The 13,169-nt window shown below is 37.2% G+C and overlaps 2 protein-coding genes across 2 annotated transcripts in view; one reads left to right on the top strand and one right to left on the bottom strand.

Moving 5' to 3' along the window:
* prdm6 (PR domain containing 6) overlaps positions 1–13,169 on the top strand; it is a 114,908-nt gene that overhangs the window by 40,994 nt on the left and 60,745 nt on the right. The window contains exon 5 of the mRNA XM_072387268.1: positions 9,113–9,240. Within this exon, the coding sequence (XP_072243369.1) occupies positions 9,113–9,240 (128 nt within the window). The remainder of the gene's footprint in view (positions 1–9,112; positions 9,241–13,169) is intronic.
* On the bottom strand, positions 9,880–12,077 carry LOC140308987 (uncharacterized). Its single transcript, XM_072386831.1, has 2 exons — positions 10,513–12,077; positions 9,880–9,933 (listed from the first exon to the last, which is right to left on the bottom strand). The coding sequence occupies exons 1-2, from the start codon at positions 12,016–12,018 to the stop codon at positions 9,880–9,882; spliced, it is 1,560 nt and encodes a 519-aa protein (XP_072242932.1). The 5' UTR covers positions 12,019–12,077.

The following is a 13,169-nucleotide window of genomic DNA, read 5'->3' as shown; positions in this document are numbered from 1 at the left end:
TATCAAGCTTAGTATAAGTCCCTTATAAGTCCTGTTTCAGCCTCTGATTTTAATGTCATCAAAACAATGTGGACTTGCTCTGTCTTCTGCCTCTCGTGCTTTTTTTTGTTCATGTCTATGTTTTATGCATGAATAAAAAAGCCTGTTTCAAACATTTTCTACACCTCCGGCTACACTTTTAACAGGATCTCAGTTATTTAGATAAATGCAGCCTAAATAATGAACTTAAATCAACATTTTAATCTTTCTGACAACGTTTTAATGAAATGTGTGAAAGTTTCACAGCAGAGCTGATGCGTTGTATTAAACTGCAGAGATGTTTTTATGAAAGTTAGTTCATAGCCAAACTTCACATGTCCTGTGGTTGGTGTTTGTGTCGTTTGCTCTAAATTTACATTAAAATGGGAAAATAGATCCATGATTGAGAGCAAATCTTCGTAAAAATATGATCTGTAAGGATGTGCTTTTGTTTTTCTCCTTATCTGGCAATTAACTGGATTTTAAAAGAAGAAAAACAGGCCAAAAAAGGCATAATGTGATGGGTTAATAAGTAAGAACTAAACAAGAACTGCTAAAAGATTCAGAGGATGAACCAAAGATGAAAGTGACTGGAAAACGGTGCTAAAAGTTTCTTTGAACAAAGCTGTGATCCCTCATCTGATGTGTGGTCTCAGTGTGTGAATATAAAGCAGTGAGCTGCTGAAAGGGTCATCTGTTCCACACAAACTGAGGTTAGACGAGGATAATTTACTGAGCCTTAAAAAACTGAAGCCGTAACAAAAAAAATCCAGTTTTGTCACCATTGTTGTGCTCATGGGGATAAATGACAGTTGGAGCCGTGAGCCGAAGTCGGCGGGTTGGCAGTGTTTGCATCATTTTGTAGCTCTTGAGCTAAACAACGTGATATTTGGCCGTTTGTCTTGCAGATGGAATTTTGTAGTGATGGATTCGATAAACACAGGCGGCCAAAAGGGTTTTGACAGAACAAGATCAAGTTAGAAACCAGCTGCTGGTTCTCTGCAGTCTTACTGTACAGTCAGCAGGTCTCACACACTTCGTTCTGTTGATTAAGACGTTTTAAGGGACGATACATTACGTCTAAAACTGTAAAATTGCTGAATTAAAACCACAATTTGAGAACAAACTAAAAATGTTGGAGACATCAGTGCAAAATTTAGAAAATTACAAGTTGTGATTGATCATATAAATGTGCTTTAACATCCTTGGAAACATTTTCAAAGCAAATAAAGGTTCTTGGAACTCGTCTATTTTTACGGTGATATACAAAAAAACATCCAACACCTAAATTAAAGAGGCTGCATGACGCATTTTGTGGGTTCCTCTATCCAAAGTGTGCTGTTAGTGTTTTATACTTGCAAAAGTTATGCAGGTTCCCACAAAATGTCCTCAAATGAAGCTGCTCTGGAACTTTAAGATTTAAGATCAGATTTATTGTCATGTACAGGATATACACAAAATCTGTCCTCCGCTTTGAACCCATCCAGTTTGGCACCTGTTGAACACACACTGATAGAGACAGATGCCGTACACTGGAGCGGTCACTGCGCCCATGGAGCATGGGGTACGGTGCCTTGCTCTGACAGCTGGAGGTGAAGCTGACTCCCCTCCAGCTGTCAGCTTCACCAGTGGCGAGAGTTCTTCCTGTTGTATGCCTGCTGATGGGCTTTTTTTGGTATATCCTCGACCGATGAGCAATCTTTTTGAAAAATGCATGGACGTCCCAGGAAAAGATGTGGTCTTGAAGGCAGCATATGTTGCTGTAAAATCTCAGTGAACTTTTCTGCATTAATGCTGCCATCACAGACGTGGAAATGAGCTTTACCAACGGCCCTGATCCAACCCCATACCATCACAGAGCCTGGCTGCCGGGACTGGTTGCTGACAGCAGGCTGGATGCTCCTTCTGCTCCATTTCTTCCAACAAAGATCTTGAATACTGATGGGTCTGACCACAGATGGTCCATCCCAGATGCCTCCGAGCCCAGAGAAGTGGACGAGGTTAACATCAGGCTTCTTTCCTGCACAGTAAAGCTTGTGAATGGAACTCTGTACTTTGTGCTTGACAAAGGTTTCCCACATTAATCCCTCGTCCATGTGCTTCCATCAGCTGTTGATGAATGACGGTTCTTGATGCAGCGCCGTCTGAGGGGTCAGAGGTCACGGGTGTCCGGGTTAGGCTGATATTCTGCACAGTAGAGGGAGAAATATGCAAATCCCTTCCAGTCTTTCTTTAAGGAACATTGTTTTTAAACACTTCAATGATTTTCTCACACATTTGTGGATAAATTCGATGCTCATATCTGTTTTTATTCCAAGTTTTTTGGACTGTGTTGGAGCCATAAATGCAAACATGGATGCATATTAACAAACTGAATTAGGTCGATTGAGACAAAACATGAAATATCTTGGGTTTAGTTTTTGTAGTTTTTACTGTCCGCAAAGTAAGTGTGAGGATGACTGTTCAGGTTCCTCTTTAAGACAGTGTCTGGGGAACTTATAGCTATAAGAAAGTCTGCAGACAGACCGACGGTGACAGACATTAAAGTGCTTACATACAGAGAATAATAAATGAGGCTGTTTCCTCTGATTCTCACAGTCATTTACTGCATTGATTGTTTGTTGGCTGTATGGACAGCTCTGAGGCCGGCTATTGGCTCGGGTCATCACCTTATAAACACACTCAACGCCTCCTCAATACAGTCACACTGCATCACCACGGATGGATGGAGGGATGGATTAATAATGAACACACACACACAGAGAGAAGCTGAGGCAGATCGACTAGTTTTAACAGCTTATGATCACTATTAGCTGTGAAGTCTTCAGCTTTCTGATGATTTATTTACTCCCTTTAATTGTGTCACCATTGTGTTGTTTCAGCAGCTGAGGTCTACATGTTGAAGTCAGATCAAATCAAACCATGACTCCAAACTGTCTGCACTGCTGAAAGTTCTGTTTTTGTACTTTAAATTTCGCTTTAATGTGCCTACAAGGTAGCACTACTTGACTCTTTCTCAAGTAAAATGGAAGCAAACTGCTGTCTTAGTGGATCTTATAAATAAAAAATGGCCTAAATTAGGATAATAAAGCAATTTCTATTACGTTGGATCAACTCCAAAATTAAATCTAGTCCTAAGTACTAAGAAAGATCAGTTTTTGATAATTAAGAAGCGCTTCCTTCAGTTTTAAAAGGTTATCTTTTACTTGGTGCTTTAGAGAATACTGCTTTGGGGGAAAATACAAATAATGATTAATATATAGGAATGATATATAGTTTAATGTACAAAATAATCATTAGATCTGTCCATTAATTAAAAATATTCAATTGTGTTTAATTGCATGATTGTCCAGAGTTAACTCACAATTAATTGCGTGATTTCCCATAGTTAACTCATGATTGTCATAGTTCATTTATTAAATAATTACATGCTTTTCTGCATTTAACTCCCAATTAATCACACAGTTTTCAGTATTTAACTCATTGAATAATTGCGTGACTTTCCATAGTTAACTCACAGTTAATCGTACAGTTGTCCACAGTTAACTCGTGTCCTTTATTGCACTTTTGGGAACAGAAAACTTCTTACGTCTTACTTCACCACTAAACTATAATACCATCAAATGTTACTTTCTCAGCCAGTTATGACTCACTGTTAATCGTACAGTTGTCCACAGTTAACTCACAGTTAATCGTACAGTTGTCCATAGTTAACTCATAGTTATTCGTACAGTTGTCCATAGTTAACTCATAGTCAATCGTACAGTTGTCCATAGTTAACTCACAGTTAATCGTACAGTTGTCCACAGTTAACTCACAGTTAATCGTACAGTTGTCCATAGTTAATTCATAGTTATTCGTACAGTTGTCCATAGTTAACTCATAGTTACTCGTACAGTTGTCCATAGTTAACTCACAGTTAATCGTACAGTTGTCCACAGTTAACTCACAGTTAATCGTACAGTTGTCCACAGTTAACTCACAGTTAATCGTACAGTTGTCCATAGTTAACTCATAGTTATTCGTACAGTTGTCCATAGTTAACTCATAGTCAATCGTACAGTTGTCCATAGTTAACTCACAGTTAATCGTACAGTTGTCCACAGTTAACTCACAGTTAATCGTACAGTTGTCCATAGTTAATTCATTGTTATTCGTACAGTTGTCCATAGTTAACTCATAGTTATTCGTACAGTTGTCCATAGTTAACTCATAGTTAATCGTACAGTTGTCCATAGTTAACTCATAGTTAATCGTACAGTTGTCCATAGTTAACTCATAGTTACTCGTACAGTTGTCCATCGTTAACTCACAGTTAATCGTACAGTTGTCCACAGTTAACTCACTGGTAATCGTATAGTTGTCCACATAGTTAATCGTACAGTTGTCTATAGTTAACTCATAGTTATTCATACAGTTGTCCACAGTTAACTCACAGTTAATCGTACAGTTGTCCATAGTTAACTCACAGTTAATCGTACAGTTGTCCACATAGTTAATCGTACAGTTGTCTATAGTTAACTCATAGTTATTCATACAGTTGTCCACAGTTAATTCACAGTTAATCGTACAGTTGTCCACAGTTGGCATCAGATTTTTTGGGTCTTGAAGGTTGTGAGGTGACACTTTACTTTACAAGCTGCTTCTGAATGTCCTTTATTGCACTTTTGGGAACAGAAAACTTAATTCTGATGTCTTACTTCACCACTAAACTATAATACCATCAAATGTTACTTTATCAGCCAGTTATGACTTAAGGCTTTTTTTTTTAAACTTCTAAAACCTGAGTTTTGTCTGGAAAATACAATATTCCAAAAGTTTTTATTTCTTAGCTTCTGAAGAAACTAGAAATATAAAAAATAAAAAGGTTTTACTGTATATTGCTGAACTAACCATCACATTCATCAGTGTTTTCAATAAATTATAATATTCTGTGCGTCTTGAAAATGTTGATGTGATGCATGTCGCTCTATAAAATTATATTATATCATGATTTAAAGTACACATATGTTCCATCAGGTCTTCGTGGGTTAAGGAGAAAAAACAGTAGATAAAAAGATAAAAAATCCAGCTGACTGGGTTTTACACTACTTCGATGCTCATGATTGAAACCAGACGTGAATTTTGGGTCAGACACAAGTTTGGCCTGAAGATGGCACCGAAGGAGAGGTCACTTGGTCAGTAACTTTCAATTATTTGGCAGTGATGAGCAAATGTAAAAATAGTCTTACATTTACAAGTGAAACTTTTGAACTCATTCTCTCATCTTAATTCTCAGCAAGAAGAACAGCTGAAAATGAAATACATCTTCTTTGTCTCTCCTCAAAATGACAACTTTTTTGGCCTAAGTTTCGCGCTCAGGCATCTTGTTTGATGTGCTTTCCTACACTGTAGCTCCAAGACTCAAGAACTTGTTTTAAAAGCTGGCAGATGGAGTTTCCAGGCTTTTAAGCAGGTGTAAATCAGGTTTGTGTAACATTTTGCACCCATGGGCCTGTGATCATTACATCTTCGGCCTGCCTGCAGAGAGCAAAGTGATGATTAGTTGTATAAACTTGTTTAAAACACTTCGAATCAGCTGGCGTTGTTTCTTTTTATCTGAGCTCCAGCTTGTAATCATGATAGGTGCAAAGAGTCCTAGGAAAAACTGAAACTTAGCTAACACTTTCATGCTATTAATCTCTAGAAATAAACATACATTTGAATTAGCTTTGCCATAAATACACTTTACAGTTGATCACTTAATCCATACCCTGAATGTATTGGGTTGTATATTTTCAGCTCAATGGCATGTTTAACATCTGCTCTCTTCTGTCTCAATAAACAAAACTTTTTAAAGTGAGACTTTATGTTGACAGTCAAGTTACCTTTTCCATCCATCCATATCTTTTCCACTTATCCGAATTGGGATCACGGAGGCAACAGGTCCAGGAAAGAAACCCAATAACTTGTGAATTTAAATGCAGATGCCATGTGAATGAGAATTTTGTGGAGTTATATCTCATAAGATTTGGGAGTCACTTCAGGGCATTTAATGTCATAATTTAAAGATTTCCCCTTTGTTCTGTTAGCTCTGTAAGGAATTTTAATCACCAACTTTAGGCTTTAGAACTGCCTTTATGTTGAGATCAGACATACGAAACACAAGAAAAAGTTACCATGGTTATAATATGTGGATAGAAATTAGTATGACAACAGCATGAGTAATACAAACTCAAAACTCTTTGCTCAAAGTTTTAAAACAAAGTAGTCCTTGTTTTTTGTGTTTATAAACCACTGGCTGGATGCCACCACCACTTGTGACCAGCATATAGAGATATAAATGAAAAACATACATTTGATAGGGAGTTGTGCCGCAGCCTGGTATGGCAGTCAGTCACATAGGGCAATGTATTATTAACAAATACGTCCAGTAGACCTGTCACCATTCTAGTAGTAGTAATATATACATATTTTAATTTTGTGGGCTTATTATTTTTTATAGAGATGGGGAGCATAATCAGCGACGTAAGGAGGGTCTACTTCATTGTGGTGATTCAGTTAGGCGGAGTGATACAGACTGATTTTAATTATAATTTGTACTTTTCCTAAGTTTGGTAAGTATTAAAGATAATCTAAGTAAATATAAATATTTGGCCGGCATGTCGACGCATTTTATTAGTTTATTGACTCAGTTTGGACCACAAGATGGCGGTGTTTCCTGATTAAGTCGGTCGGGAGTATTGGCTCCGTTGGACAGTTAGGATATAGCAGCTAATAGCTGGCAACCGCCTTCATTTTACCAAGCTTTTTAAGTTTCAAAGAGATCGTGTATGGTACAAGTAATTGCAGTTATTCATAAAAGTTGAGTATGTACACGGTGGCTATTTTAATGCTTAATTTGGTGACTTTAACTTATTAACGACTCCTTTTCCCCAACAATTAATGGTTACTTAGCCCAAAGCTAGTTAAATTCAGAATATGTTGCGTCAAATTTTGGCTTCCTCATTTAACTTACAGTAAATTGGTTTTAACGTTTCTGTGAAAAATACATCCAGTAAACTTTTCATCAGTCTCGCATAAAGCTTTTTTTCTTCAAAGATTGTAGGCTTAATTATGGATCTTTATAGAGATTGTGAGCATAATCAGCGGTTTTCGGAAGGTCTACTTTAGTTAAACAGTTACAATCTTTAATTTCATTGTGGTGATTCAGTTCGGCGGAGTGATACCGAGTGATTCGCCATTTTCAGCCGTTAGGATTTACTCGAACAATTTAATTTGTACTTTTCCTCTGTTTGGTAAGTATTTATAATACTCAGAGTAAATATAATGTCTTGTGAAATATATTTGGCCGGCATGTTGACGCTTTTTATTATATTTACTCAGTTTGGACCACAAGATGGCGGTGTTTGCCTGATTAAGTCGGTCTGGTGTATCGGCTCCGTTGTACTGAAACCGTTGACAGTTGGGATATAGCTAATAGCTGGTTGGCTTCTTTTTTACCAAGCTTTTTAAGTTTCAAAGAGATCATGTTTGATAAAAGTAATTACAGTTATTCTTAAAAGAGGAGTCTGTGTAAACGTTTGCTATTTTTAATACTCATTTGTTGACTGTAACTTGTAAATTGACGACTCTTTTTTCCCCTCCAATTAATGGTTACTTAGCCCAAAGCTAGTTAAATTCAGAATGTGGTGCATCATTTTTTGGCTTCCTCATTTAACTTAAGTAACCTACAGTAAATTGGTTTGAACTTTTCTGAGACAAATACATCCAGTAAACCTTTCACCAGTCTTGTATAAAGCTATTTTTCTATTATTTACGGACTTATTTATGGATATTAAACAATAGAATCTTTAACTTCATTGTAGTGATTCAGTTGGGCGGAGTGATACCGAGTGATTCGCCGTTTTCAGCTGTTAGGATTTACTCGAACAATTTAATTTGTACTTTTCCTCTGTTTGGTAAGTATTTATAATACTCAGAGTAAATATAATGTCTTGTGAAATATATTTGGCCGGCATGTTGACGCTTTTTATTATATTTACTCAGTTTGGACCACAAGATGGGGGTGTTTGCCTGATTAAGTCGGTCTGGTGTATCGGCTCCGTTGGACTGAAACCGTTGACAGTTGGGATATAGCTAATAGCTGGTTAGCTTCTTTTTTTACCAAGCTTTTTAAGTTTCAAAGAGATCATGTTTGGTAAAATTAATTACAGTTATTCTTAAAAGAAGAGTCTGTGTACACATTAGCTATTTTTAATACTTATTTGTTGACTTTAACTTGTAAATTGATTACTCTTTTTTTCCCCTCCAATGAATGGTTACTTAGCCCAAAGCTAGTTAAATTCAGAATGTGGTGAATCATTTCTTGGCTTCCTCATTTAACTTAAGTAACGTACAGTAAATTGGTTTGGACTTTTCTGTGACAAATACATCCAGTAAACCTTTCACCAGTCTAGTATAAAGCTAATTTTCCATTATTTACGGGCTTTTTTATGGATCTTATACAATACAATCTTTAATTTCATTGTAGTGATTCAGTTCGGCGGAGTGATACCGAGTGATTCGCCGTTAGGACTGAACAATTTAATTTGTTTTGTATTTGCATTTATTCAGTTTCTCAAGTATTTAAAATACTCAGAGGAAATATAATGTCTGGTGAAATTTTTCTTGGTCGACGCTTTTTGTTTTTAATTTACTTGGTTTGGACTACAAGATGGCGACGTTTTCCTGAATAAATCCGCTGGGTGTATTGGCTCTGTTGGACTGGAACTATGTTGGACGGTTGGGATATAGCTAATAGTGTTACAATTGATTTTGTTTTAAGACATCATGTATTCATATTCTGTAGTTTTCCACTGAACAGGACATAATGGTTTAGAACTATAACCGATTAGAACTGGCTTGTATGACAGGAACATATTAAACTTCTTTATCTTGTCAGATAATCTGTGGTAAATTGAATAAAAATGTGGTGATGAATGTAGGACTTGCTGAAAGAAACAAGGAATATAAAACAACCATTGCCCACCTTGTGCTTTATAGAAGTAATATTTACTTAATAGTAAAAAAGGTGCACTGCTTTCATGGCTGACTCGGTATGTGTGTGTTTCAGATCTACGATGCCGAGGGAACGTTGCAGCACTTTATTGATGGAAATGATCCCGGTAAATCCAGTTGGATGAGGTATATCCGCTGTGCCAGACACTGTGGAGAGCAGAACATGATGGTTGTACAGTACAGGTAAGAAACTTCACTTTGTTTGGTTTATAATTGGTAGATGTAGTCTAGAACTGCCTTTGTTTATTATACAGTGGCTCCCCCTTGACCCTTTTCCTATTTCATTGCCCTTCTTCATGAAATTAAAATGGTTGGATGGGTTCTGCTGGTGTTCAGAAACCTTTGACTCATGCCACAGATTCTGAGTTGGATCGAGGTCTGGACTTGGACTAAAACATTTAAACGTTTCTCTGTGTCCGGCTTAGGGTCATTGTTGCAGTTTCAAACCTCTATAAGACTTTTCTTAAAATTTTCACCAGTACTTTGAACCATTAATCATTCTCTCAACTCTGACCTCTTTCTTAGTTACTGAAGATGGGAAAACATTCCCACAGCACGATGCTGCCACCACCATGCTCCACTGTGTACCAAATACCATGTAGTATTTTACCCAATTAGTTTTCTGATCACAATCCAGATTTTTGTTTCTGAAGGCTACAACATGAGCTGCACCCCCCCGTTAATGATAAAGAGTTGTTCTTCCTGCATCAGAGTTCAGTCTTTTACTGGCCAAAAACAGTCAGTATTTACTCGTGTTCAGGCTTTTTTTCTGTGAGTTTGTATCTTTGCTGCTGAACGTGGTTTCTGTGTGAGGGGGGGCTGTTAGCCGTCAGTTTGTTCATTGGCTGCAGCTTCCTCTTCTTCTTCTGTTGGCTCCTGGACAGACAAACAAAGTTTTCCCAACTCTGTCGGTTGCTAGTTTCTGATGTTTTACGATGAAAGGGGGGCAGAACTGTTGAGTAACTTCATAGATCAACCAAAATAATTTAACTCCATAATGAAATGCAGAAAGTTGTATTTTTTCCAGATGTGTCATATAATCCACCTCCTAAGAAAAAAAAACTTGAATTCACCATGAGTTTTATTCAGTTTTATGAGTTTGTTTATGTAAAGAAGCAGCAGGTCACATCTACATAATGAGCAACAGCTAATAAAGCTTCAGATATTTAAGTAAAAATAAAACAAAATAATCATGTTAACTGTCCACTTGAATTCAGGTTTTATATTTTAATGCAATCAGATCCTAACAAAATATAAATTTTCAAACATCCTTTAACATTTCTGAAGCAGTAATGCAGTATTGTGTGTGAAACCTCTAACCTCCCATATTAAAGTTTAATTCTGGTGATAATCTCTCCACCTTAAATGATCCTTTTTCATTATTTATGATGATGTGAAACACTGAATGAATGTCGGCAGTAAGAAGCAGACCAACATTAAAGTCCAGTTTAACACATCATCTGTCTTCAGCTGCTTCTCCTCATGCTTCTGCTTCATGTCTCTTATTTCCTGGTTGTGCTGTTTTTTCAGATCTTGTAGTTTGGACTGATGTTCTTTCATTCTTTCATCTTGTTGTTGAGTCTTCACTTTATGTTCGTGCTCTTCTCTCAGATGAGTTATTTTGTTGTCGTGAAGTTGCCTGAGATCTTTTATTTCCACACGGTGATTTATCTCCAGATTCTTCCCTGTGTTCTCATGCTGCTGTGTCAGAAGGTGAAGTTTGTTCTCATTGGCTCGCTCCACATCGGTTATTCTGTCCTGATGCTGAAGATTCAGACTCTTTCTTTTCTCCTCCTGTTCTTGCTTCATTCGTGTCATGTTGTCGTGGTGATCCTGCTGCAGATCTTTTAAATCCTTTACCTGCTGTCTCTTCAGGTCCTGTATCGTGGCTTCTTTCTCTTGTTTCAGTGCAGTTGTTTTGCCCTCGTGCTGCTGTTTCAGGTCTTGTATTTCCTCGTCATGCTCTTGCTTTTTAACAGACATGCTCTGGTGGTGCTCTTGCTTCATTTGTGTCATGTTGTCGTGGTGATCCTGCTGCAGATCTTTTTTTTCCTGGACATGCTTTAGTTTCAGTTCATTTATTGTGTCTTTGCTGTCTTGTTTTAATGCGTTTGTCCTGTCTTCATGCTGCTGTTTCAGGTCTTTAATTAGTCTCTCCTGCTCCTGCCTCAGATCCCTCATTTCCTTAATGTGATCTTTCTTCAGATTTTCTGTTTTTTGGTTATAGTTATGTTTTATATCCAGAATTTCTTTTTCATTATATCCCTTCAGGTTCTTTATTCTGTCTTCACACACTCTGTCTTTATTCTTTAATTTCTCATCATACTCCTGTATGATGGTTGTTATTTTGTCATCACAGTCCTTCACTTGGTTCAGTTTGTTGATGCCTTCTTGGCTGAGATTAAGCAGTTTGTTTCCACGATCGATCAGCAGCTTGAATGTTTCCGTTAGCAGATTTAGGTTCAGAGAACTCCCGCTGCCTTCACGCTCTTGTTTCAAATGCTTTATTTTCTCCTCATGTTGTCGTGTCAGCTCCTGTATCTTATCTTTATATTTTTGTTTTAAATCTGTCATTTTGATGCCGTGTTCATGGGTCACAGATTGTGATTTCTTGTCGCTCTCTTGCTGCAGACCTGTTATTTTGTTTTCTTTCTCTTGCTTCAGATTGGTTATCTCCCTGACGTGGTCTTCCTTTAGATTCGTCATTTTCTTGTCATTCTCGTGAATAACTTCTGCTGTGTGATCATCGCGCTCTGGCCTCACATCCAGTATGGCTGCATTATGTTCCTGCTGAAGATCTGTTATTCTCCTTCGATGCTCCTGTTTCAGAGTCTTTACTTTTTCATCCTGATTTAGCTTCAGACGTCTCATCGTGTCATTGTGGTTGTAATGCAGCTGCATTATTTCAGCAAAGTGATCTTGTTTTAGATGCTTTATTTTAAGATCTTTTTTTCTTTGCATATCTTCACATTTCTTGCAATGCTGCTGTTGGAAATCTGTCGTACGGCCGCAGCACTCATGATGCACTTTATTCACACAATTTTCTGAGGTCTTATTGAGACGTCTGACTTGGTTTAAAAAGTCTGAGCCTGCTGAAACAGCTCTGTTGCAGCATCTTTGGATGGTGTTACACTGACCAAGTGCAGGGACTCTTACCCCCCCCCCCCCATCAGTTTGAATCAGAGTCAAGGAGCTATCAGAGGGCGCAGTTATGTCTGTTAGTTGTGATTTAATGCAGTGAACCACTGTGCTACAAGCCACTGAACTTTAAATCTTTTCATTGAATATAAAGGCGAGTTGTTTCTGATTGATTACATTTTATAAATTTAATCAACCTTATTCATTTCATTGTAATTCATGTACATCTTTATACATGGAGCACGCCATGTTAGTTATTTCACTCTTACAATTTCCCAGGTACATGTTTCTTAAGTTGAATCATGGTTTGTTTGTTGTGGCTGCCTCCTCAGAGTGGAGTTAATTGTGTTTCCATAATTTAGACAGAGATATCCTAACAATGTCTAACGATGACTGAACTTAAAGTTCTCTGTTTGAAGAGGAGGAGAGTGGCACAAGATATCTGAAAATACCAAGGCACCCCCTCAAAGATCAGCTTTGAGACACACGGTGGATGCTGCAGAGCCTCGGCTTTTTAAAGGGAACTTCTTTGTCGTCTCTGATTACAAACCGGTTCACTGCTGCTTCTGCTCCCTTTTGTGAAGACACTGAAAACATCTAGAAAAAGACTTTTCATATTGAACATGGTTCAAGTTTCTTGAAAATATAAGATATTTTGTTCAAAGGAATTTCCCGACATCAGATTTGTTTTGACACATTAAAATGGTCATAAAATGGAATTTAGATGGTGTTTGATTAAAGACTTAAAGTCATGGTGTGTGTGTGTGAAAATATAACCGATATATAACCGATACAGTCATGAGAAGAAAGAAAAGAAACAACATTTTATTGGTTTGAATAGAATAGTATTTTATTAATCTCAAAAATGGAAATTCTTCTTCTTCATTAGTTTTAATGAGTATACAGTTGATATGTGACACATTTTACTGGATTATTTTACACACAAATTATATTTATATGTCAGTTTTACACTT

This window comes from Leuresthes tenuis, unplaced genomic scaffold (assembly GCF_036924035.1).
Source record: "Leuresthes tenuis unplaced genomic scaffold, fLeuTen1.0.hap1 SCAF_6, whole genome shotgun sequence".
Classification (NCBI taxonomy): Eukaryota; Metazoa; Chordata; class Actinopteri; order Atheriniformes; family Atherinopsidae; genus Leuresthes; species Leuresthes tenuis.
The sequence above is the reverse complement of the archived record's forward strand: the minus strand, read 5'-3'. Positions and strand labels throughout refer to the sequence as shown.

Coding starts and splice junctions, on each gene's coding strand:
- LOC140308987 (XM_072386831.1), bottom strand. CDS start 12,018: ATGCAAAGAAAAAAAGATCTTAAAATAAAGCATCTAAAACAAGATCAC. Junction 9,934..10,512: donor AGCAGCTGAAGACAGATGAT/GTGTTAAACTGG, acceptor TTGTCTGTCCAG/GAGCCAACAGAAGAAGAAGA.